Source organism: Candoia aspera, chromosome 7 (assembly GCF_035149785.1).
Source record: "Candoia aspera isolate rCanAsp1 chromosome 7, rCanAsp1.hap2, whole genome shotgun sequence".
Taxonomy (NCBI): domain Eukaryota; kingdom Metazoa; phylum Chordata; class Lepidosauria; order Squamata; family Boidae; genus Candoia; species Candoia aspera.
The window spans coordinates 15,083,625-15,107,761 of record NC_086159.1 but is presented as its reverse complement, the minus strand read 5'-3'; the positions used below and the strand labels follow the sequence as shown (position 1 = coordinate 15,107,761).

The 24,137-nt window shown below is 44.2% G+C and overlaps 2 protein-coding genes across 2 annotated transcripts; both read right to left on the bottom strand.

The window, feature by feature from the left end:
- Positions 1-1,658: 1,658 nt before the first annotated feature.
- TMEM121B (transmembrane protein 121B) lies at positions 1,659-3,368 on the bottom strand. Its single transcript, XM_063308961.1, has one exon. It carries the CDS (start codon positions 3,366-3,368, stop codon positions 1,743-1,745), a length of 1,626 nt encoding a protein of 541 aa, XP_063165031.1. The 3' UTR covers positions 1,659-1,742.
- Positions 3,369-11,258: 7,890 nt separating this feature from the next.
- Positions 11,259-23,693, bottom strand: HDHD5 (haloacid dehalogenase like hydrolase domain containing 5). Its single transcript, XM_063307997.1, has 8 exons — positions 23,513-23,693; positions 21,965-22,171; positions 19,781-19,893; positions 18,006-18,099; positions 16,566-16,599; positions 16,179-16,353; positions 12,421-12,609; positions 11,259-11,932 (listed from the first exon to the last, which is right to left on the bottom strand). Exons 1-8 carry the CDS (start codon positions 23,654-23,656, stop codon positions 11,587-11,589), a joined length of 1,302 nt encoding a protein of 433 aa, XP_063164067.1. The 5' UTR covers positions 23,657-23,693; the 3' UTR covers positions 11,259-11,586.
- Between the last annotated feature and the right edge of the window lie 444 nt (positions 23,694-24,137).

Genomic DNA, 24,137 nt, shown 5'->3' with positions numbered 1-24,137 from the left:
ATATCCTTATCCACAGAATTATTCCCAACATAGCATCAGTAAAAAAGGCTCTTCTCTCATTAGTCTGCATTGCCATTAGTGATGACCTAGGTCAATCTCAAAAAGCTGAGCAGAGTCAGGCCTGCTTAGTACTTGGATGGGAGCCCATCGGGAAATCCAGAAAGGTAGGCTAGATTGGGAAGTTAAAAAAAAGATCCAGGAAGAAGGCAATGCAGAAGCTGTATTTGTTTTGTTGCCAGGAGAACTACATACTTATATTCATGATGTTACCAAGAGTCTGGCTCAACTCAAAATAGATTTTTACCCTCTGCTGCAGGGGTGACACCCTAAGGTAAGTATGAACAATTTGAACAGTTTAGAAGAATGTATCAGGCAAATCATAGCTTCATAAAATTCCCACAGCATGCCACGGGATGATTGGCCTGTCCCCAGTTCTCTTTGTTGTAGGCATTGATGGCAGGAGGCACCTCAGCAAGGACAGGTGAGTGGGAAACCTGACCAAGATGAAGAAATGGGAAGAATGTACATTTCCTCTCCCTTTGGGGGATAAGACTAAGAAGCTGCTTCCTTTTTCCTAAAATCATAGGTGATGAGCAAAAAGGAGTCTTTAGCCATGACATAATCTATAAAATAAATAGGATCAATCAGAGGCAGTGTTTCTCAACCTTGGGAACCTTAAGATGTGTGGACTTCAACTCCCAAAATTCCCCAGCCACTGTCCAGAATGCATGGCTGGCTGGGGAACTCTGGAAGTTGAAGTCCACACATCTTAAAGTTCCCAAGGTTGAGAAACACTGGTTTGAGGATTAAGGAAATTGTGTGGAAAGAAAATATTTAGAATTATGGGAGGAGAGATTCAGGAATCTCAATGGGGGAACGTTTTTGTTTTTGTTTAAAAGACTTATTGCTGCCCTTGTTAGGTCCAGTGGATGTATTACTGAGATAAATTATAGATGGGAGGTGAAAGTCCCTACTCCCTTAGAGAGGAGATATCTGGATACTTTTCCAAAAGATAGATAGATAGATAGATAGATAGATAGATAGATAGATAGATAGATAGATAGAGATAGAGATAGAGATAGAGATAGAGATAGAGATAGAGATATCCATGATTCACAAACTGCTGAGTAGGAAAGAGACTGAAGCAAGAAGAGCATGAAGAATGCAACAAGGGATCCAAATTATATGGGTAAATCTCTGCACAGGGATCCACTTCAATGAAGACCCTACCCATCTTAACTACTACTGCATGGACATCCTTGCATGGTGGAATCAGGACAAGTCAGTGTCCACATCATCAGCCAAGAGAGTATCTACAGGAAAGTGCTCATGGTGTGGCAGGGTCCTCAGAAAAAATGCATCAGGTGGGTTTAATTGGGCTGAGATTCGGAGTGGATTTGTGAACAATGACAACAATATGGGACAGCCTGTAATTGGTTTAAGTAAGACTTGACCAAAAGGAGACTTCACAAGTATTGGAAGAAAGGCATAAAAACTACAAAGTAAATACAGATTGGAACCCCCAGCTTGCCCTTTTCCAGTTGCATTCAATAAGTGACCAACAGAGTTATGGGGAAGGGGTCAAGGAGGTGGGACAACTGAATCAATGCTATCTACTGAAAGAGGCCTAAACAATGGACAACTATAAACGGGTTGGGCAGCTACACTGGATTGATAAGAAATAAAGTTACAAGGAGTAGATGGGCGCCCAGCCTGACTTTGGAGCCCCCTCCCTTTCGTCCTCAGCTCTGGGCAGCGACAGCCAGCGTGTTGACATAGCCGTGGGGCCCCATGTCGTTCTCTGAGATGCAGTGGCTGAGCTGGCTGGCCCCGACGCCTGTGGAGAGGACGGGCACGTTCTTGCCCTTGCCCCCCTGCCTGCTGGCAGAGTGGACAAGGTAGCAGGTCTCCATGGCCTCCAAGCCACGGCAGGCCAGGAAGAAGAGGTTCTTGAGCATGAAGATGGAGAGCGGCTGCTGGTAGCGCACCAGCAGGAGGCAGCGCAGGGCCAGCAGGGGCGCATCCAGGAGTCCGGCGGGAAGCAGCCAGTGCAGGGCCAGGCGGCCGGCGCCGGGGGCCCGCGGGGCGCTCAGCTCGTACAGCCAGAGCACGGGCGAGGCCAGGCACAGGAAATAGACGGCGATGAGCACGTACCGGACGGGCGGCGGCAAGGGCAAGGCGGGCCGGCCCGGCTGCAGGAGCAGCAGCTCCAGGAGGGTGAAGCTGTCCAGCAGGTCCAGGCAGGTGGCCAGGAAGGCAGCGGAGGCGCGGTGCTGGGGTGGCGGCTGGGGCGGCAGGAGCAGCTGGCCGCCGCCTGCTTCCGTGCTGATGGCGCGCAGCAAGCAGTAGAGCAGCGGGGCCGAGAGCGCCAGCGTGATGCGGAAGCCAGTGGCGCCCAGCGGCAGGCGCAGCTCGACCAGCTCCAGGATGGACGTGCCCAGGATGAGCGCCGCCTTGGGCGTGAAGGCGATGGCGTAGATCAGCCAGGCCAGGTGGGCGTAGGCGAAGTCCCCGCCGCGAGGAGCGGCCCCCGCCTTGCCCCCCGAGGCCCCCCCGCCGCCGCCTCTGCCGCCGTAGGGGCCGTGACCCAGCAGCGGGTGCAAGGGCGGGGGCGCCGGGTGGCCCCCTCCGGCCCCCAGCGGGCGCTCCCGCCGACGCGCGCGGCTGTTGCGGCAGAAGAAGATGCTCCAGCCGGCGGCCAGCACCAGGTCGGTGGCGATCCAGCTGCACCAGTACAGGTCGGTGACGGCGATCAGGTAGATGTCCAGCAGCGCCCCCTGGCCCAGCAGCAGCACCAGGGACAGCGCCTGGTAGCCCCAACGCGGCCCCGCCGCGCCGCCGCCGCCGCCGGAGCCCCCTGCCCACAGCAGTCCGGCCGCCGGGCCCGGCGCCGCCCCCGGCCCGGCGAGCGGAGCCCCGTACAGTTCGCCGGCGGTCATGGTGCAGCCCGATGACGAGGAGCTGCTGAAGCCCGACGAGGCACAGGCGGCCTCGGCGGGAATGGCAACGGCGGCCGCCGCCGAGGCGGGCTCCTGCGCCGGCACCAGCGGCTTGACTTCTTCCGCTTCGCCTTCCTCGTCCTCGTCCTCCTCGCTGCTGCGGTCGCTGCTGCTGCTGCTGCGGTCGCTGCTGCTGCGGTCGCTGCTGCGGGTCCGGGTCGAGGCCGAGTTGGAGACCGAGCCCCGCCTGCCCCTCCGGGTGCCGCCGCTGGAGCTGCTGGTGCTGCTGACGCCGCCGCCGCCGCCGCCGCCGCTGCCCAGAAAGAGGGGCTGCAGATCCCCGGCAGCGGCGGGGGGAGGCGGCGGGGGAGCCTGGAAGGAGCCGGAGGAGGAGGAGACCGAGCGCTGGTTGGAGACCACTCGGTGCATGGTCAGCCTGCCCCGCTGCCCAAGGCGACGGGCGGGCCGGCGGGCCACAGCCCTCCCCCCCGGGCGACCAGAAAACCGGCGATCCTGCCTGCCCGGCGCAGCCGAGCCGCGGGGAGCACGAGCGCGGGGCGGGCGAGGCCGGGCGAACGCAGAGACCCGGCCTGGATCGTCGGGATCCGGGGAAACCCGGAGCGGATCCGAGCGGAGGCGGAAGAGGAGGCGGAGGCGGGAGGGGAGAGCCGGCGGCGGGCGGCGGCCTTCGGGGGTCCTGAGCGCGCGCGGCGAGGGCTGCTCCGCTCTGAGGAAGCTGCTGCCGAGCCGCGGAGGGAAGCGGGCAGGGGCGCGCGCGAGGCAGGCGGACACCTGGGAGCAGCGCCCCCTTCCAGCGTCTTCTTGGCAACTGGGTGGGCGGCCTGCGACAGCAGCAAATGAGTCACTTGCTGGAGGGGGCAGGAAACCGTTGCCTGGAAAGGAAGGCGGCTGAGAAGTCCGGGGCTCTGAGGAGAGGTTTTGTCGGAAGAGACCTTGTCCCAGATGGACCCCCCTCCCCCATGAGTTGCCCCCCAGCTTTTTTTTTGTGCCTTCAAGTCAGTTTTTGACTCCTGGCAGCTGCCTGGACAAGTCCCTGCAGTTTTCTTGGCAAGGTTTTTCAGAAATGGCTTGCCATTGTCTCCTTCCTAGGGCTGAGAGAGAGTGACCAGTCCAAGGTCCCCCAGCTGGCTTCCTGCTTAAGGCAGGACTAGAACTCATGATCTCCCGGTTTCTAGCCTAATGCCTTAACCATGACACCAAGCTGGCTTTCCATGAGTTCCTGTGTCGTCTCCAGAGAAAGTCTAGGGGTTGCCAGGTGGAGAAAGGTGACTTTTTCATTAGATGCCTTCTGCTTTGCACCCTCTAAACCCAAGGCCCCAAAAGGGGCTTCTTCCACCTTCTCAGTGAAGGACACTTACTTCTGTCCATGGCTTTGGGCAGGGCTCTTTATCACCCTGCCATCCCCACCCAACCAGGACAGTCTGGTGTGATGCAGTATTGATTGTCCTGAGCCGGTATTCCTTGCCAGCATCTTCCTTTTCCTTTTGGCTACTTGAGAAAACTTAAGCCCAGCATCTGGAAGTCAGGCTGGAGAAACCTAGTCCTTCTATGGTATGTTACCAGAGTACAACTCTGCAAGATACAAACAGGCATCCAAAATAGCTGTTTAAAATAGAATTAGAGGGTGTTAAGAACATATAATGGTAAAGAAAAACATGGATGGGTATTAGGATTAAAGAGAAGAACTTGGCTTTTGAAGTATGGATGAAGGACCGACAGATAGCTCCCTCCAAACAGAGACAAGCTTTAAAGGAAACTGAGAACTTATATTGAGCATGACAGAATAAAACCTTAGCACCAGGCTATATAGTTAGCTACTCTCTGTACTTAGAAGTCTGGCATCCTGGAAGATCTTATCCCACAATCTGGGGTGGGGCTCCTCTTTCCTTCCCCACAAGCAGCCAATACTCTCCAAAAGAACTTCCAGCAAACTCCTCCCTCACTATTTAGCCTCTAAAGGAGGAGCGTTTTTCTTGTTCAGGGATTTGGCCAGATGACCCCCATGAACGTACCTTAATAGAAGCAGAAAGAAAAAGTCTACAGATCAACCGTGGATGTATTTGGATCTTACAGGAGTCTCTAGAACTCTGTTTCTCAACCTTGGCCATTTTAAGAAGTGTGGACTTCAACTCCCAGAATTCCCCAGCCAGTATGAATTCTGGGAGTTGAAGTCCACACATCTTAACATGGCTAAGGTTGAGAAACACTTCTCTAGAAGCTTGCATTGCTAGGCTTAAACCCCAAAATGGAATGTGTTCAAATGCCTCAGTACAAAAGGCAAACCTGGAAAACATCCACAGTAAAAGGATGTGCTGCAAAGTGACACCAGGCAGGGCCATCTGCCACAAACCAAGATGAAAAAACAAAACAAAACCTACATCACAATGTCATGGCCCATACATGGGCTTTCATACTAGTGTTTTTTTTAATAGTAATTTTATTAAAGATTACAATTTACAACAATCAAAACTAATACAAACTAAAAACAAGGAAAAAAGGAAAAAATAGAAGGTGCAGAAAAGAAAAAAAAGAAGAAAAGAAAGAAAATAGAAAAGAAAAAACAATAATATAGTAAAGAAAAAGAAAAGAAATATATAAAGAAGTGACTCCCCCCTTCATCACAAGTATAAACAAGTTTAGTAACTTACCATCTTCTCTTAAAAGACAACAAATTATCTCTTCTTCTCATATGCCATCTCTTACCTGTAAACAAATCTATAAAACCACATCATTTTGATGTCAGCAAAAGTCCATTAAGGATTACCAGATATAACAACATACCTATTTTAACCTTGATCAAATAAACAACTTTGTATTCCTTCCTTTTACTTTTAATAATCTTGATCTTTAGTCCTTTCAACTACTGTCCTAGAACTGGATTTCTTTTCATTTTTTCTTTGTCCCTTCTCACAAAATTCTTCAAAGCTTTAACAAGCCTCTTTTGTAAATTCAATATAGGAAAATTATCCAGGTCACTCTCTCAGTTTGTTATTTGTATATCCTTTTTAATTATTAAGACATCAGCCAGTTTCTTTTGTGTGTCCAGTGTAACATGTCATTCTTGTAGCCTGTCATTTTTAAATCCACTTTCAATCAGTCTCAATCATGTTAGGTAATACTTGTACCTCTTCCACACCATCTTTTAAATACAGTTTATCTACAGAGACAGACACTCTTAAAATTAACTTCTGGGTCCATTGTTCAAAAATATCCTTCAATATGTCCAATGTTAAAATATTTTGCTTTATTCTGTAATGTAAGTTGAGTTTGAGTGTTCTCCTTTAACTGTAATCTTTAGTTCCTTCTAGTTCCCTTTAGTGTCCAATTTTTAAAGTCTTATATTATTATTATTTTAAAGAATTCAAAACAAAAGCATTTTCCCATGGGAATAATTTTTTGTAATTAATTCCAAAATCTTATTTCAAATTTATCTGGACTCTTAGTCTATTTGTAACTTTCTAAAATCAAAGTTTAATCACCCTTTTGCTGTTTATTCCAGGAAAAAAAATTAAGTCCTTAAACTTGAATATTTCATTAAGGATTAAAGGAAACTCACCCGATGCTGTAAAACCTGTCAATCCAAAGGTTCCTAGTGACTGAAAAGCGTTAACAAGCAATTTCCAGAAATGATTAGAAAAGGAAATATTTGAACGTATTGTCCTTTTAAAGGCGCCAACTGTGGTTTGAGCAAGATGGCTATTCCCTCATCTCCCTGGGCTCTAAACCCAGCAGAAACCACTGTCTTGAGGTCTCCTCATGAGGAGCAACTGTCTGGAGCACTTGTGGGCAATTTCAAGTCCTCTCCTTGTCCGGAGAGGAATTATGTAGAGCCAGTCTACTTGCCAGCTCTTCATTCTGACATGGTTGTTGGCGCCTTCAGTTTACCATTTCTTCACCGGAAGTCCCCTGTACTGGTATCTTGATGTGAGATATAAATCTGTAAGTCACAGGGTCTGTGTCAAGATGTCACGATGCACATCTTGTTACCTTCCCTTCAGACACCTTTGGCATTAGATTACTAAAACTCTTCTAAACCAGAGTCTGTGCTCAGTTGTCCAGTTCAATAAACATGAACCTATACAGCTTTCAGCCATCTATCAAGCCCTTCATTAGGGAATTTCCTAGAGAGGAGACTTCTAAGCTTGGTCAATCACTAAAGTATAGTGGAACTTATCTACAGGGCTTTCTGTGCCACTGGCCTTTTGGCTTTTCTATTCCATAAGAACACAATGAAGACAGCTGGTTCTTCCAATCATTCCATTTCTTTTAAATGCAGCCATGAGCAACATAAGCATCTCTAGATATTATTGATCTCCAAGTCCTACTACTGTAGCCCTAGTTAACCTGGCCAACAACAGAGGGTGAGAGAGGGTTCAGTATAGACTGGTCTTCAGCAAAGGTGGATTTTTGGGCTGTGGATTTTTAGTAAATCAGTCACTAATGTACCCTGTCCTCAGCTAAACATGCAAGAGTTAGATCTGTGAATGTGTCCACAAGCATAGAAAGAAGCTCAGCACAAGGCTTATGTCAGGGCCAGCCTCGCTTCGCAATAAGACACAGACTCACTTAATGGGTATTAAGGATTTCTGGTTTATTGGAATGATAGCTGACAGAACGAAAAACGGGAACGGGGTTGGTGGTGTGGAGGTGCCCCTTTTATACCCTCTTGTATTGCCCCGGGCTCCCCACCCCACATTGTCCCGATCCCTCTTGATGGGACCCTTGATGGCCGCCTGGGCGTTTTCCCGGTGCCTTCCTTTGTCTCCCAGCGTCGGTTGTGTCCTCCGGGGTACCAGGTGCGGCTTATCTCCGTTCCTCTGACGTCCTTCTTTTCAGCTGCCTATGGGTCCATGGGTGTGGGTGCTTTTGGGTGCTTGTGTTAATCCCTAGTTTGATTATCTCCTTCCTCTATTTCTTAATGATCATGATCCACGTTGTGAGGCTCTTTGTGCCTTGCAACGAGGTCATGACAGCTTACCTGTAACTTGAGGGCACTTACCATTTATAACAGTAATGAAATCTATCAGTATAATAAAATTATGTAAATAAATAAAACAGGGAGATGAAAAATACAAAAATAGATTATATTTTTGCCGGTACTCATATCTACCAGGAAAACATATTGTCTCTTCTCTAGAAGACTATTTGCAAATGAGTGTGCATCAGTTCTCTTGTTCTCTTAGGAAAACAAGGATTCCTCTGCAGTTGTGTGGAGGAACATCATGCATGCTTACCATACAGTATTGCAATCTTCAGGGATGAAGCATGGTTCATAATGAAGGTGACTGGCCTAAATTCTTACCTTTTGGTCCATCGATAATGAGTCAAATGATGTAAGACAGTAACTTCTCTTATGACTAAATTATTTGGTACAATTAATTAGAAGAATTAGTATTAAAGCTGGCTGGGTGACCTTGGGCCAGTCCCTCTCTCTCAGCCCAACTCACCTCACAGGGTTGCTGTTGTGAGGAAAATAGGAGGAGGAAAGAGTATTAGGAATGTTCACCGCTTTGAGTTATTTATACAAATAATAAAGGTGGGATAAAAATTAAATAAATAAATACATACCAGTCATACCTTAAAAGATAAACGGAGACTGTTGGGAGAACAGAGTAGAAAACCTATGCCAAAATGTTGTAAAAACAAAAAAAGATTTAGAAAAAACTGACCTCACTCTCTCTGAACATTGCTTGAAAGAGCAGGGGGTGAAAGATTTATTCTCCAGACCGTCAAGAGCCATCTTTCTTTAGACCACAGAGAGTCTGAATGTGAGGGAGTGTTTTAAATAAAGAAGCCAAAGCCCATAATTATGTCTTACAAAAACTGTCAGGAGGTAGCAGCTGCAGAAGGGAAAGACAAAGAGAGAATAAGACAATTGGATTGCTCTTTAAAAAGGGCAAATAGCTGTTTGAGGGGGAGAGGATGGATGACACCCCTGAGACATTAAGCGGCTCCACAAGCCAGAATTAATATGCCAAGATGGCGCTGAAAACTCTCTCGCGCCTCAATGGCTCTCATCCTGATCTTCCAGGCACTGGTCTCCAGTGGCTAATTCCTATTTTCCATTTGGTTTAGCTTGCATCTCATTTCCCCTCTTCTGCCTCTTCACTGGTTTCTTCTTGTTCAGCCCCCGAACACAGGAAGACATGTTTTGCTGAGCTCCTGTCCATGCTCAAAAGACTTGCTGCAGCTCCCCAGAATTGCAGGGCCAGAGAGGTCTTTGCCCCCTTGTCCAGAAACACCGTGGACTGCATCTGGGAACGTTTAATTGGAATCTACTGTCCTGTGATTTAAACCCGTAATTCCCGGTTCTGTACTCTGAAACAAGAGAGTACACCCTTCTTTGTAAGGCACCTAGGTATGTCTCTAGACCAGCCTTTCTCAACCTTTTGACCCTGGAGGAACCTTTAAAATATTTTTCAGGCCTCAGGGAACCCCTGCACATTCAGGCTCAGATATAGGCCAGAAGTTACAAAATTATTATATTCGTTTCATGGGTAGGCCTGTCTACATGCATTAAGTGTTTGTAAACTAAAGAATGAAACTTACCTCTTTAATGTGAAGTTGCCCAAACTTGAAATAATATTTTAAATACATTGTGATCTCCCAGGGAACCCCTAGTGACCTCTCATGGAACCCTAGGGTCCCATGGAACCCTGGTTGAAAAACCCTGCTCTAGAAGGAAGATTTCTAACAGGAAACAGGCCTAGATGGAAAGGTTGAGGTACATGCACAGTCCTGATTTACTTGGCACTATCTACAAATACCACTGGCTCAGAAAAGGAAGTTCTATTTTGGTACAGTTAACCCCACATAAATTATAGGCTAGCACTTAATGTTTGGTAAAGGCATCTGTCTCTTAAGCTGTTTTCCTCTATCCCCCATCATTTCAACTTTCTTTAAAAGAGACTTCGTGATCTTTCCGTCCCTCACTTGCTTTGAGGTAGAGTCTTGCGAATGACAGGGTTTGTCAATGAAGTAAATCAGGCTCCAGTTTGATGGGTAGTCAATGACACCAGTACACCTGAACAGTTGGAAATGGAGGATGAAGATGCAAATGGTGTGTTCCAGTAGCAGACAGGAGGCACGTACCAGAAGGGAAAACCAAACTTCCTTTCCCACAGGCAACGTATTCAGTTAGAAAAAAAGAGAGACCTGGTTCGGCCATCTTAACTAGCAGTATAGCTCTCTCTCCTTTATTTTCTTATTCCTTCTATTGCAAATAAAGTAATTGGTGTACATGCACACGTGTGAATATTTTTTGAACTAAATGGCCAATTTTTGGTTTTGATCATTATATGGAGAAAGGATGGTAAAAACAAACTGTGAAAATATCCAATTCTTCCACTTTTATCTTTGTATTCCAGTAAGTTATTTTGAATTTGCTGTTTAAAAAAATCTGAAGTCTTACATGCCTTAACTTTTTTTAACTGTTGTACAACCAGGGACAATTTTATTTTTTTTAATGTGCAGCTATTATATGCAGAACAATCTGCCTAGGTAGCGGTAAACTACTCTAAAACAAACAAACAAAAAGATTCTGGATAGTTTTCCCTTTCAACTTGTTTAAATAAACCAGTTTATTTTTATTTTTTTAAAAAGACACACCTGTTACAGTTTTGTATTTTACTTTTTGCAAGAAATGACTAAATAGGTCTTCTACCCACTTAGAGCACATATGCAAAACCTTCAAAAGTGCAATCTGGGGGGGTTACGCTGCTTATGTCAAGGAGAGATAAATATTTCAGGACTAGTAGAATGAGGTAGTCATGAATAAAGTTTGAATTAGTTACTATGGTACCTACCAATTATGATCCTCTAATTTATATGGCCAGTTGAAAGCCAGTTTAGTGCAGTGGTTAAGGCAACAGGCTACAAACTGGGAGACTGTGAGTTCTAGTCCCACCTTAGGCACGAAGCCAGCTAGGTGACCTTGGGCCAGTCCCTCTCTCTCAGCCCTACGAAGGAGGCAATGGCAAACCACTTCTGAAAAGCCTTGCCAAGAAAACTGCAGGGACTTGTCCAGGCAGTCTCCAAGAATTGGACATGATTGAACGGATTAAAAAAATATATATATATGGCATAAAGTAGCACTCCTACTGTGACAAGAGGTTCCATAGCTTCCAAGCATTCAATTTATTATAAATCAACTTATGACACATATTTAATATGTGAACTCATAAGTTCATCTGGAAGAAAGGAAAAAAACAAAAAGTGTACAGTAGTAGCACTCATGATAACAGATCACAGTATTTAGACAGGGTTCCCCATCCTAATAATAATGGATGAAACAAAGCCACAAACTGGGATTATTTAATAGCTGATTGTATTGAAGGCAAAAAGAAGAGTTTGAAAATCTCACCAATGTGTATCTGGTGGGATCACCAAGAGATCCATTCAATTAAGAAGTCCTTACACCTCTGTGGCCAAGCCAACATTAGCAAAGGAGATTAATTTTAAACTGCATGGGTGACAAATTTGGGGTTTGAAAAATTCATTAGTACAATCCCTACCAAAAAAAAAAAAAAAGAACTGGAGAATTTTCTTTCACTTTGGCATGAGTTAAACAAGAAAAAGATCAAGTTTTCTTGCATTCCCACATCCGATGCTGCTGAGCATGGATTGGTCATTCTTGTTCCCAATTCTCTTTTTGAAATACAAGTTCCACAGCATCGTTCACATCATGCACAACATGAGAAGCTTCCACCAAGGTTGGATCAAAATGGAAATCGCGATGCCCATGGGATATGTTCTTATGGTCAGCAGGCATGTCTCCATGAGGATTGTAGACCCCAGTGCAAACTAGTATAGACTGGCAGCTCTTTGCAGAGCTGACTGAGATACTGCAATCTCTCAGGATCTCCAGATGTTTCTCATTCTCTGCCATCATAGCAGTTACATTTACTTCAGCCTGAGTCTGGAGGTAGCGGTTGTAGAGGTTGGCACCATAAATATCAGCCATTGGGTTGTCCCTGTAAGTAGAGTCAAGATATAAGAACAGAACAGGATGGGGGAGGAACAAACTTAAAATAGTAGTTAATGTATGACAGTATTTACATTTTGCCAACCATTAAATCACCCTTCCCCAACATATTGTCCTCCAGTTGTGTTGCGACCAAAACTCCCCAATTCCATGCAGCACAGCCAATGGCACATTCACAATAGGAAATACTTCATTAGTATACTTGTCTCCATCTAATATTATTATCCATACACTAACCATGCACTTTACTGCTTATAAATAGAGATATTACATCCAAGATCAGCAGCAAGAACAGAGACTTCTCACACTGCCCTGTTGTGTACTGTGCTTAGCCACAAACCATGGTTTACACACAATGGCTGGGTTCACACAACCTGCTAAACCAAAACCAACAATGAGCAACACAACTCTTCTCACTGTTCTTTGCACTATGGCAAAATCTTCCCCTTTCCAAGCTAAAAGAAGATGGCTGCTTACCCAACAGCATATAGCTGGCGAAGAGGGGATGACCAGCCACACCTCTCCATTTGCTGCTTGAGCACATGTTCAGCATAACAGTACGTAAGGGTGCTGGGCTTGCCTAACAGGGCCTCATACTTCAGCTCCTTGCCAGTCATTTTCTTGTAGATGTTCTCCAGGCAGACAAGAAAGGTGCCATGGCCAAACCTGGCCAGTGGAAGAGACAGGGGGAGAGGGGGGAAAAGGAAGCCATCAACATATATGCTGACTGACTGGAGCATAACAACTTGCCTTATAAATATCCTGGATTAGAAATACTGTAGTTCAATGTCCAAGTACTGGCCTCAGCATGTGGAAGCAGGATCAGGCCTGGTTAGTACTTCTATGGGGGATCACCAGGGCTATTGGCTAAACTGGGAAGAAAAAAAATCCTAGAAAAGACAACAGAAAACCACTTCCATTGCACTGCCTAGAAGACTGCATAGATGCTGTCAGCAGGAACCAGGCTGGTTTTGTTCTTACTTGCCACATGGCATGCACTGGGATGTCCACTCATCACTTATATCTGGTCTGGCAAGATTCAACAGTTGCTGGTGTTTCCTTGTTACAGTAATGATTTGGTCTGTTACCATTAGACTATTAAAAACATTCTTTCAAAACTCTCCCCTATTGGATGGAAAAAGTGACTGGGTTTCTCCAGGGGAAGAAGTTCTGTAACAATTTATCGTTAATTCATAAATGCCTGGACATGAAGGGATGATTCCAACTGCTTTATGAAAGAAAACAGAGTGACACCTATTGGGAGAGAGTTCCATAATGGGGATGTTATCACTGAAAAAAAACTCTACTCCTGGCTACTACCACACTGTGAGCCATCATTGGTGGGATCATAAGCAAGGCCCTCCCAGCAATCTGACTGCACAAGTTGAACGATATAACAGAAGGTGATATTTTAAATACCAGAGTCCTAAACTATAAGGACTTTATAGACAAACAACAGCTCCTTAAGTTGAACCCACTAGCTCACAGGTGCTAACAATGTACAGTACTTTCAGGACCAGAATTATATGGCCCCATTTAAAAATTAGGCAGCAGCATTCTCCACCAGTTGTAGCTTCTGGATTGACTTCAAGCAAGCCCATGCATTGCAGTAAAGTAATAAGAGAAACCGAAAGATCAAAGAAGATAGGTTATCTTGGTGCAGGTAGGTAATAGCTGGCACATCAATTGAAGCTGGGCACCAACCCTTCTTGCCACTGAGACCACCTGCACTTTTAGTGACTGATTAGAATGAAGGAAACCACCCAAGGTACCACTCTGGTATTTTATAAAGAGCGCCACCTCATCCAGTACCTGCTACCTTTCTACCTCCCAGGCCTGAGAACTATCTCCATCTTATCTGGATTCAGCTTCAGTTTGGTAAAATCAACCAATCATTATAAACTCCAAAAATAGCAATCATCTGAATAGTCTCTCCTAATTGAGGTGGAAAGCAGAAACAGAACTGGATGTCATCTGGCTATTGTTGACACCAAATTCCAAGTCACTGGATGACTACCTCCAGTAGGTTTATATAAATATTGAACAGCAGCAGAGAAAGAATAGAATGCTGTGATATCATGCAAGAATCAATAATTAAACAGAAATCTGCCAGTGCCACTCTCTGGTGATGTTTCTGCAAGTAGGACTCACCCCGAGGACATTTTCCCTCAACTCTTAAGGTTCTGAATAACTACTACATGGTTGCAAATATTATTTTCTTGAGTGAGGTGCTAGCGAGTTGATGGCCATCAGTCTTACCTGCCCTGATTGACGACTCTTGACTGGGAGAGAGGCCTAGGGAATGCTACCATGTTGATTCTTCTGGCTCTCAGCAATCTCTGACACTACTGATCACAGAAGATTGCTAACATTGCTCAGTCAAGTGTGAACTGGAGACACAATGTTTCAGTGGTTCCACTACTTGCAGCACCACCACCACAGAATGACACTAGCAGATCTATTTGACTGAGATGTATTGTTTCAAAAGGAGAATCCAAACTGAAGCAAGCAAACAGGCATGGTCCTGTTCATCCAGAAAGTGGATCACAATTAAGCTTGCTAAGGCCAGGAGTTCCAACAATGGAAGTAGCATTCTTGCATTTACATAGTTACAAGGTGGCCAAGGGGTACGAGGGGGTGAATGTCTTGCCTTTTATGGTGCTATTATTTTTCTAGAGGTCTGCAGCCTTCTTGGCTTCCCATGTGTTCAAAGGAAGACACCATGTAGGAACATCTAAAATTCAGCAAGGGTGTAAGTGGGTGAGTCCATTGAATAGTTGATGCTTCTTTATACGTGGGACTTACCCCCACCACACTGAAGTACCCTTATCCAGGTCGTACTTTGGAGTCAGCCGCAATACATCATTCTTTCCAGTTGTATCTGCTTGGATTGTAATGGATATTAACCCATATTTTATCCAGCAAAAGTTAATATTCTCAATTTATTTCACAATAATTTCTGATAGTCTTTTGTACTAAACTGCACCTTTAGAACAGACTCTGTGTTTTTTTTCTTCCTTCTAACATACCAGCAATAACCTAGGGACGGGGTGAAACTTTATGATGTTTTCTTTAGGTCAACATGTCCTGTTCCTCTGAAAAGAGAGACTGTTATTTCTTGTCTGTTTACCAGGTTAATTATAACCATTATTAATTCTGACCTGATCATGCATCTGATTGTGCACACTGTCACATTATGATCATGTGTAATGGGGGGGGGCACTATAAATTAAGATATGCCCTTATCAGTACATATTTTATGGCCATGTGCTGCTGGGGAGATGCATTTTGAATAGGCTATTATAGGTTGCTGTTGTATCTACTTAAGCCCTCTTTGAGGCTTAACCAGGCTTTGTCTCCTTTGGTCTTGACTCTTAACAAGAGAAGGCAAATACCACCCCGGATAGAGCTTAATATGGTCTTACCATAAGTTTTCCAACATTGTATAATCGGTATAATTTTCGTAACATGTTTTGTTTCTTTGTATTAGCATACATCTCGTTAATCATACCGATATTCAACAAGCATATATAACACTCACCTACTTCCTGAAAGCATGGTTTCTGGCTAAGACCAGAACAGATGTGCAGTGAAGAAGGAAAGTGTTGTTTCAATTTAACTGTTACACCATAACAATCGTTGTGATTTTTTTTCCTCTTGAAAGTTATTTTGAAAGCTTTTTTTTTTTTTGGCATCAAACTGAATAAGAACTGGTAGGGAAAAATGCAGCCCACAATGCTTCCATTTATTGCTCTAGCAAAGTTTTTTGTTTGAGAGGAGATGATCTACTTGGTTTAAATACTTTTTTATATATATGATGGCATTTCAAAGTAGTCAATAAAACCCTTTTTTTCTCTTTGGAACATTCTTATGATCTCTATAATCTACTAAATTGTGTTCTATTTATTGCATTTCCACACTGTAATCTTCCATCATCCTTTGTTGAAATATTATTAATTTTACTTGTAATGACTTGCTAATTCACAGACTAGTTAGACTGAGAATTAAATACAGGCTTCAGATATGATCTAGGAAAGAATTTCTATAGACAAAAAAACCCTACCTAAAATAATGCCAAGTTCCAACTTATCTATTGGGTAATAGTAAGGTTCTTAACTCATGCAAGCTAACTGGGAAAGAAGCATCTTCAGCAAGAGATGTACTGAGAATGCTAAAGATATTTGGATGGATGGGAAGAAACAATTAAAAATGTCCCCACAAGTCATTTCTCTCACCTTGGCATCTTGGCTTCTGCCATCCACAAGAGGTCCATGTTGCAAGCAAGGATAGGTAGATGAGGGTATGGCACAGAAGCTAAATCTACTCCTGGATTCCCATTGCTCAACAGCACGTCAATAATCAGCTGAAGACAAGTTTCCCACCTTACTGGTTCCCCCAACAGAATTATTCCTAAAGATAGAGAAAGGCAGATAACGTTTTAAACAATGGATGACTGTATGACGTACTTTCTAAAATTCTTTAGAATGTTATTCATTAGATTGTCCACTTCTTATTTTCTAGTGCTATTTCATTAGTAAGCCTGATCAAGGACCTAAATTAAGTCTGACCTAAGGAGGGCAAACTGTATCCTTAAAACTGCAAAGGTACCCAATGACAGTTACCTTCTACGATGGGAAAGTCAACAGTTGGAGGAGGCTGTAAAACAAAACAAAGGAGAAGCAAATTTTAAGCAATGTTAACAAATGAGCCAAGATATTGCCAGACAAAATAAGCGTGTTTAGAATCAAATTTTGCAAGTCCATAAAGTGGGAGAGGTCCAGCTGGACCTTACTTCCCTCACAGAAATTCCATCCTTAACATTTCCTTTTTCTGCACAAAGGACAACAGAACAATCAGTTAGTCCAGAGCCAGGTTGGTCTAGCAGTTAAGGCACCAGGCTAGAAACCAGGAGACTGTGAATTCTAGTGCCGCCTTAGGCACAAAAGCAGCTGGGTGACCTTGGGCCAGTCACTCTCTCTCAGCCCAATTCACCTCACAGGGTTGTTGTTTTGGGGAAAATAGGAGGAGGGAGTATTAGGTATGTTCATTGCCTTGAGTTATTTATAAAAATAATAAAGATGGGATAAAAAAAACTCTAAAAACAAAATCACTCCCTTCCTAAGAGAAAGGACACATCGAAGGTAGCAGAAGACTAAGCTTCAAATTAGATGATAGGACTTCTCTGTTCCAGAGCCCTGTCCCTGATGTCCTTAAGGGCTTTTCTTATATCATATTTAAGAAGGTATGGCCAGTTCTTAAACAAATTCAGAATCTTTATCCTAATAATTTTCTTCCACTTACTTGTCCCTACAATTTAACTTTCTGGATTAGAATATTCTGGTTTTTAAACAGTGAGCTACCTAGCACCCGTAGTGTCTATTGCTAATTATAATATGCCAAAATGAAACAAACATGATGATGATCTGATGAGAGCTCTGCCCTTTTATACTTGCATTACAACATTGCACACAAGTAGGTAAAGTATGCAGTTTGTGACATACATTTCATCATTTGCTCCTCCTTTTGTGGACACCTATTCAAGGAACACTGTGCTTCACACAGGAGAAAATGCTTACTGGACTAGTCCAATGTAACAGCTAGAATTCTGGCTTATTGTGACTGGACACATGTGCTGGTACATGGTTTTAAACACCTCCCACTTAGCTGCTCTGGCCAGAAAGAGCAGCTAAACAAACCAGAAGGCTCTGTTCAAGTTTGTTTAGTATTAAGTGCAATTCCTTTTTAAGAAGTCAGGGTTTCTTCCTAGCTTATGATTCTGGCTTGCTAGAAGAAGAAACCATGGGTTGATAAAACTATTAATTCTTACTTCTCCCTCTTCCTAATAATTGTGTTTGCAAGTGTGTGTGTGCGTGTGCACATCAACCATAGAAGCAGCTGTCTTTCTTCCCCACAATTTCATCCATCAGAGAATACCGAAAGACTAGAATTCTGTCATCAAGAGAAGGCTGTAGTAAATAGCAAAATACCAATTAGAGTTAGACACATACGACGGAGGTCCTTTCAGTCAACCACACTTTTCTACACCCCAGGTTGATACTTGCCAGGTCTTTAGGCCGCCGCTTCTGATCAACCATATCCAACAAAGGAAACGCTTTCCTGATGTCTTCAATGGTAAGAACATGCTTAAATCCCAAGCTGTTTCAGAAGGTCAAGGAACAGCATTTTTTTTCAAAGAAAAATGATCAAAATAATTGAACTTACTAACAGGAAACCCACATAATGGAGCAGAAATCATAACCTTTTTAAAACCCATCACTCTCTTGTCAGACTAGAAAAAAGGGGAGGACAAGAAGAAACACATTAATTTTTACTGGGTAATCTGCAGAACATTTAGTTCTGATGATGGAATGATCTAGGAAAAAAAATGTTTTGGGGTTGAAGAACATCCAAAAAACCACCAACTACTTCCTGTTCCAGAAGACTAATTAAAACTGTTGGACAACCACAGAAAAGCAAGGATAGTCTGATCCAGAGAAAATGGAATGATCCAGAGTTTCCCATAAAGTTCACTGTCTGGAAAAGAACAGTTTGCACAAGCCTAGTTTTTAATCTTCACACTTTACTGGTACTCCAAGGAGCTTAGGAAAGGGCAAAAGTAGAAAGCTTTCTCAACTCTGTTTCCCCATTTATCCTGTGAGACGTGCCTGGAGTTTTAATTCAGCATCTTTGAACTCACTGCTACTGAAATTCTTACCCCAACAATCCATTTAAGACGCATTAAATGGTAACCAAAATCCCACAACCCAACTTTGTTTCCCTCATGTGATTGCTCTTGCTATATTGCCATTTATCATAATTTTTAACTGACAGACTTTTTCAACTGATGGAAACATTGTGTAAAATGTGCACCATTTTTCAATCTGTAAGCAAACCATGTCCTATTTTGAAACCTAAGGCTCCATTTGGAAGGAGAAATATATGACCAATCATCTTTCAGGATTATTTTGGGATTGGTGTATTTCAATTCTGATTCCCTCATAATTACACAGAAATAGTATATATAGATTAATCAATTACCATTTACAGTCACTAATTTGGAGAGGTGAGAACTTTTCCATTATTGGGGAGAATTTGGGGAGATATAATAATCTTCCTTCAACAGGAAGCCTTTATCTCCTCCATTAGACATTGGCTAATACATTTATTCATTATGTAAAGGCCCAGCTCTCTAGAGAAGGCTCTAATGCTGGGAAAGGAGAAAAGAGAGTAAAGAGGATGACCAGCAAGATGGATAGACTAAGTTACAGTGGCAAAGAGTGCAGCTTTGGAAGACCTGAAAGAACAGCCTAGGAACAGACTGTCATGGAGAAAATCTATGTTGTCACTAAGAGTCAACAATGACTTGATTGCACATAATCAATGAATTTATGCAAAAATATGTTCCTCAAACCATCACAGTCTTATCTTCTCCTCACAGGTCTGCAAAACAGATGAGGACACAAGACTCTTTTGCCTGGCATCACCTATAGAGTGACATGGGACTTCAGCCCCATCTCCTCACTATTCCAGAGTAGCATAGTGGTTACACTATTGGCCTGGAACCAGTGAGATCTAGGTTTAAGTTGCCATTCCTCCATGGAGTTGATTAGGTGATTTGGGCCCCTCACTGTATCTCCACCAACTTACTTGCCAGGATTGTTTTGTGGGGAGAACAATAAGGGGAAATCCCTATGTCTGCTATCCTGAACTCTCCAAGGGATGTTAGGATAGAAATAGAGCAAACAAATACACCCATTACACAACAGTGGCTCTCAACATGCAGCTAAGGAAGTGGGAGGAAGAAGAAAAGAAAAATTTTGGAAACAGGAAAGGATACTCCCTGGCATTCTCTTCCACAGGACCCTGTCCACACACAAGCACACACTTGTCATGGAACTGATGGAAATGTTGCAGTGGGCTATGGGAAAGGATTACCCATTCAGAAGATACCTGGAAAACAAAAAGAAAGGACAACAAAACAGCTACCAACTCTTTACACTGCTGTTACAAACACTGCCATACATGAATCATTTGCCTGGGTAATGCCCAGATCATTTCCAACCCATTCTGAAGTGGACTGAAGAAGCCAGCTGCAAAATTGAGATGCTCCTAGGTCCAACATTTTCAGCAAAGGACAGATAACCCCAGGGCTAGGATTATTATAGAGTTGGACATCCTCATAAATTTATTTAAATAAATGAATACATAAACAGGAAAGTCTGGCTCATATTCCAGCTACCAGCTACACCTGGACAGCCAGAGATATACATGCTGTGGTTATCTCTTGGTTGAATTACTGTACTGTATTGACCATAGAGCTACCTTTAAACATCGCTCAGAAACGTATATATGCCCAAATCCAGGACTGAGTAATATGATCACGCAACGCCACTACATCATCAGATTTATTGGGTGCCAATTTTTTCCAGGCCAGTGTGAAGTGTTGATGCTGCCATTTAGAGTCTTGAACAACTTGGAGCCAGATTATCTCAAGGAACTTTTCTTCCTGTACGTACAGACTGAGACATTTGCATCACCATCACAGGCATTTCCCTATATGCATGTTCCTCCTAGCTGCCAGGAAGAAAGCCTTTTTAATCATGGCAACCCACTTTTTGAATATTCCCCCCCTCCCCAAAACCAAACTGGTGCTTACACTGTTATCTCTTTAGCACTGGGATAAGTTATTCCTCTTCTCCCAGCAATCTGAGATGTATGGCTTTGATTTTGGAATGATGTGCCTGCTGTTAGAGCCAGTTTGGTCAGTGGTTAAGGCTCCAGGCTAGAAACCAGGAGACTAGGAGTTCTAGTCCTGCCTTGGGCATGAAAGCTGGCTGGATAACTTTGGGCCAGTCCCTCTCTCTCAGCCCAAGAGCCAATCAGGCATGGTATGAGAGTTCTAGTCCCGCCTTAGGCATGAAAGCCAGCTGGGTGACCTTGGGCCAGTCCCTCTCTCTCAGCCCAACCCACCTCAGAGGTTGTTGTTGTGGGGAAAATAGGAGGAGGAAGGAGTATTAGGTAAGTTCGCCGCCTTGAGTTATTTGTAAAAATAATAAAAGCAGGATAAAAAAATTAAAAAAAAACAAAATATGTTACGATGAGGGCTCTTTTTCTTGTGTGATTTATGGAGCTATTTTAAGGTGTTATTATCTTTTACGTATGCACGAATCTATGTATGTGGCTTTGTAATCTGCTTGGAGAACTCTTATCAGTGGTCCAATTGAAATGAAAAATAATAATAAATAGGAAAAGAAAGCACACACATGCTTGATTAACTATTTTCTCTCTCTTTTTTCTTTCTGGCACACATTCACTTGATTAATTCTTTTTCTTTTTTTCTTTCTGGGATCCAAATCTGGGTTAATGAGGTCATTTTTCAGAACTGAATCAATATCAGACGCAGCACAAAACGAACTTGCATGAAAATCTTATATTAGAACTTCAACTCAACAACTAAAAAGGGCAGACTGCAGAAACACCAATTTCTGATGATTTTAGTGGTGGAAGGAGGACCCCAAATACGCATCACAATCCCAATATGGATCTCTTTACGAACTTGCATAGCTACATTTCACTTGAAGGAACACACTAATAGGAACATCAGATGTTTATTTCTTTTAAATTATAATCTATTCATAACTAGGAAAAATATGTACCTACTACCAATGTATCAGCTTGGGAATAAGAATGCATCCAACAAATGGATATAAACTGTGCATGCAGTATTAGCCATACTAAACTGTAATATTAGCTATACTAAACTGATTCTGTAGTGAGATTCTCAGTTAGTTGAGCCTACCAGTTTTGGATCAAGTCCCATCAACTTCAGATAGCAACAGCCAGTTACAAGGGAATAGAAGATTTGCAGTCCAAAACATTTTCCACCAGGTTGTCCACCCTTGCTCTAAGTTTACAATCAGACAATACAGGTTTATTTTTCCTTACAAAGGACCTTCTTAGAACTTCAGAATTTGACCCTTGTAGTCAGCCATTGACTTGATAACAGAGATAATCTCAATACCTTAAATCCAAGGGCTTCAGTCAGTTCCTCAGCCTTGCTGTCCCGAGAACAATTCCCTGCATTGGTTACAAATGCAACTGGCACACGGAAGTGGCCCTTCACATTTGTTAGTTTCTGAAATGCCTTCTTAGCAGCAGGAATGACTAACCGGCCTCGTAAAAGCACTCCATCAATATCAAAGAGGAATCCAAATGAAGGAGATGTCAGCTGTAGTGGACAAAGAGTCAAAGGAATTGGATTATGTGCAATTTTAGTTTTAAGAACAAGAGTGAGAATGAGTCACATTAGTAGCACCATCAAGACTATGCTTCCAAGAAAAGATAAACAAAGGCAAGTTTAAAATTTCCAATCATTTATTTGATATATCTTAACCTTTCTGACATATGTTCAAGGTAGCAATCAAGAATGCTGTTTAAAAGTTAACACTAAAAACTCAGGCACAGACAATAAAAAAGCTACAGTAGAAAGCATCATCAATTGTTAACAGGAGCTTCTTAGGAAACCAATTCATTTCACAAGGTCTCCAGAGAAGTAGGCGTTAATTGATTTTTTAAAAGTCAGGAATGAGATACGTATCTTAAGCTCCTGAAGGAAATTATTCCAGAAACCCAGGCCCCTCACCGAAAAGTTTATGCTCACAATATGGTTTGGGACCTCAAAGTATATTAATAGATAAGAGATGTTATAAGAAGGTCAGGTCGAGATATCTGTATACTAACTCCAGAAGGGGGACAGCAATCTGGAGTGTGGACATGGGGAAAATTAAAGTTTTTATTCCGCTTCCTAGCGGTATTTCTTCAGATTAATGTTTCTCAGCTCCTGTCAACAGGGGGGAGCAGCCATCTATTCCCCACAACCAGTTCATCAGGTGGAAGGTGGTGAGCAGAGGAGCCTTGAGGGCCACAGAGCGGTCAAGGAACATGGGCCGCTCATTCTTCAAATCCAGACCAGGGGAATAATCTGACCGCGTTTTACAAGATCATCTTCTGCACCCAGTAACCTTCACACACTCCAGCTGAGAATCAAAGTCACAGCAAGACAAGAAATCTTTGAATGAGAATCATCTCCAACTTCTCCCGCCACTCTTAGACCAGCTGGATGCACTAGTAACAACGCAGACCCAGTAAGAAACAGCGCTTACCAGAGTTAACATTTCCTTTCCACCCGTCTTAAGCATCTTGCCACAAAAGTGAATTTGATGGATGACGTCATTATGCCAACCCATTTAATAACTGGGACGGCTTCGTTATGCCAGGCAAAGGAAAGCGCGCCACGGGGCCATGAATTCCGGGAACGGTGCTCGCACGCATTTGGAGGCCACCAGCCCGAGGAAAACTATGATAATGCCTGCGATTCGGACGGATCCCTTTTGCAATCGTGGCCGCTCAGCCCCCCGCCCCCGGAAAAACAGCGGCTGGGCGCGAGAGCGTTGGCGCGGCGGCGGAGAAGCCCTGCAGGCCGAGGCGAGAGGCTCTCCTTGGAAAGGTCACCGGCCAAGAGGACCCCAACGCGCGGGCGCTCGGGAGGACGACCGGAGGCTCCTCTCACCTGACGGAGCCCGCAGGCGGTGGCCGCAAAGCCGCCGCTAAGGCCGGAGGGGCGGCCGGCCCCGGCCCCGCTCTGCTCCGCGCCGGCTCGCAGCGCCCTTCCCAGCGCGGCTCTGCTCACCGGGCGCCAGCAGCGCAGAGCCATTCGCGCGCCCGCCCGCCCGCCGCTCTCCCCGGCCGTCCCCGCCGACAGCCTGGGGGCAGCCAATCCCCGCCAGATCACATGGCCCGCAGGGAGCCGGCGGCGCTGGGAGGAGCGAGGAACTACAGTTCCCAGGTTCCGCTGCTCGCGGTGGGGGAGGCGGAGGACGGCTCACCCCCCCCCCCGCGCGAAAGCGACTCCTCTTGAACCTGTCAGGCAGGAACCCAAGAAAAGGGTTTGCGGAATAGATGAACTCTTGAACAGTCCAAGCGAGCCCATTGTAGAAAGGTGCGTCGGAGTCACCTGGTTAACCGCGCTGGATTAAAACAGGGTTTCTCAAACTTGGCAACTTCAAGTTGAGTGGACTTCAAGTCCCAGAATTCCCGAGCCAGCCTTGCTGGCTGGGGAATTCTGGGAGTTGAAGTCCACCTATCTTAAAGTTGTCAAGTTTGAGAACCGCTGGGTTAAAAGAAGAGTCTGCAGA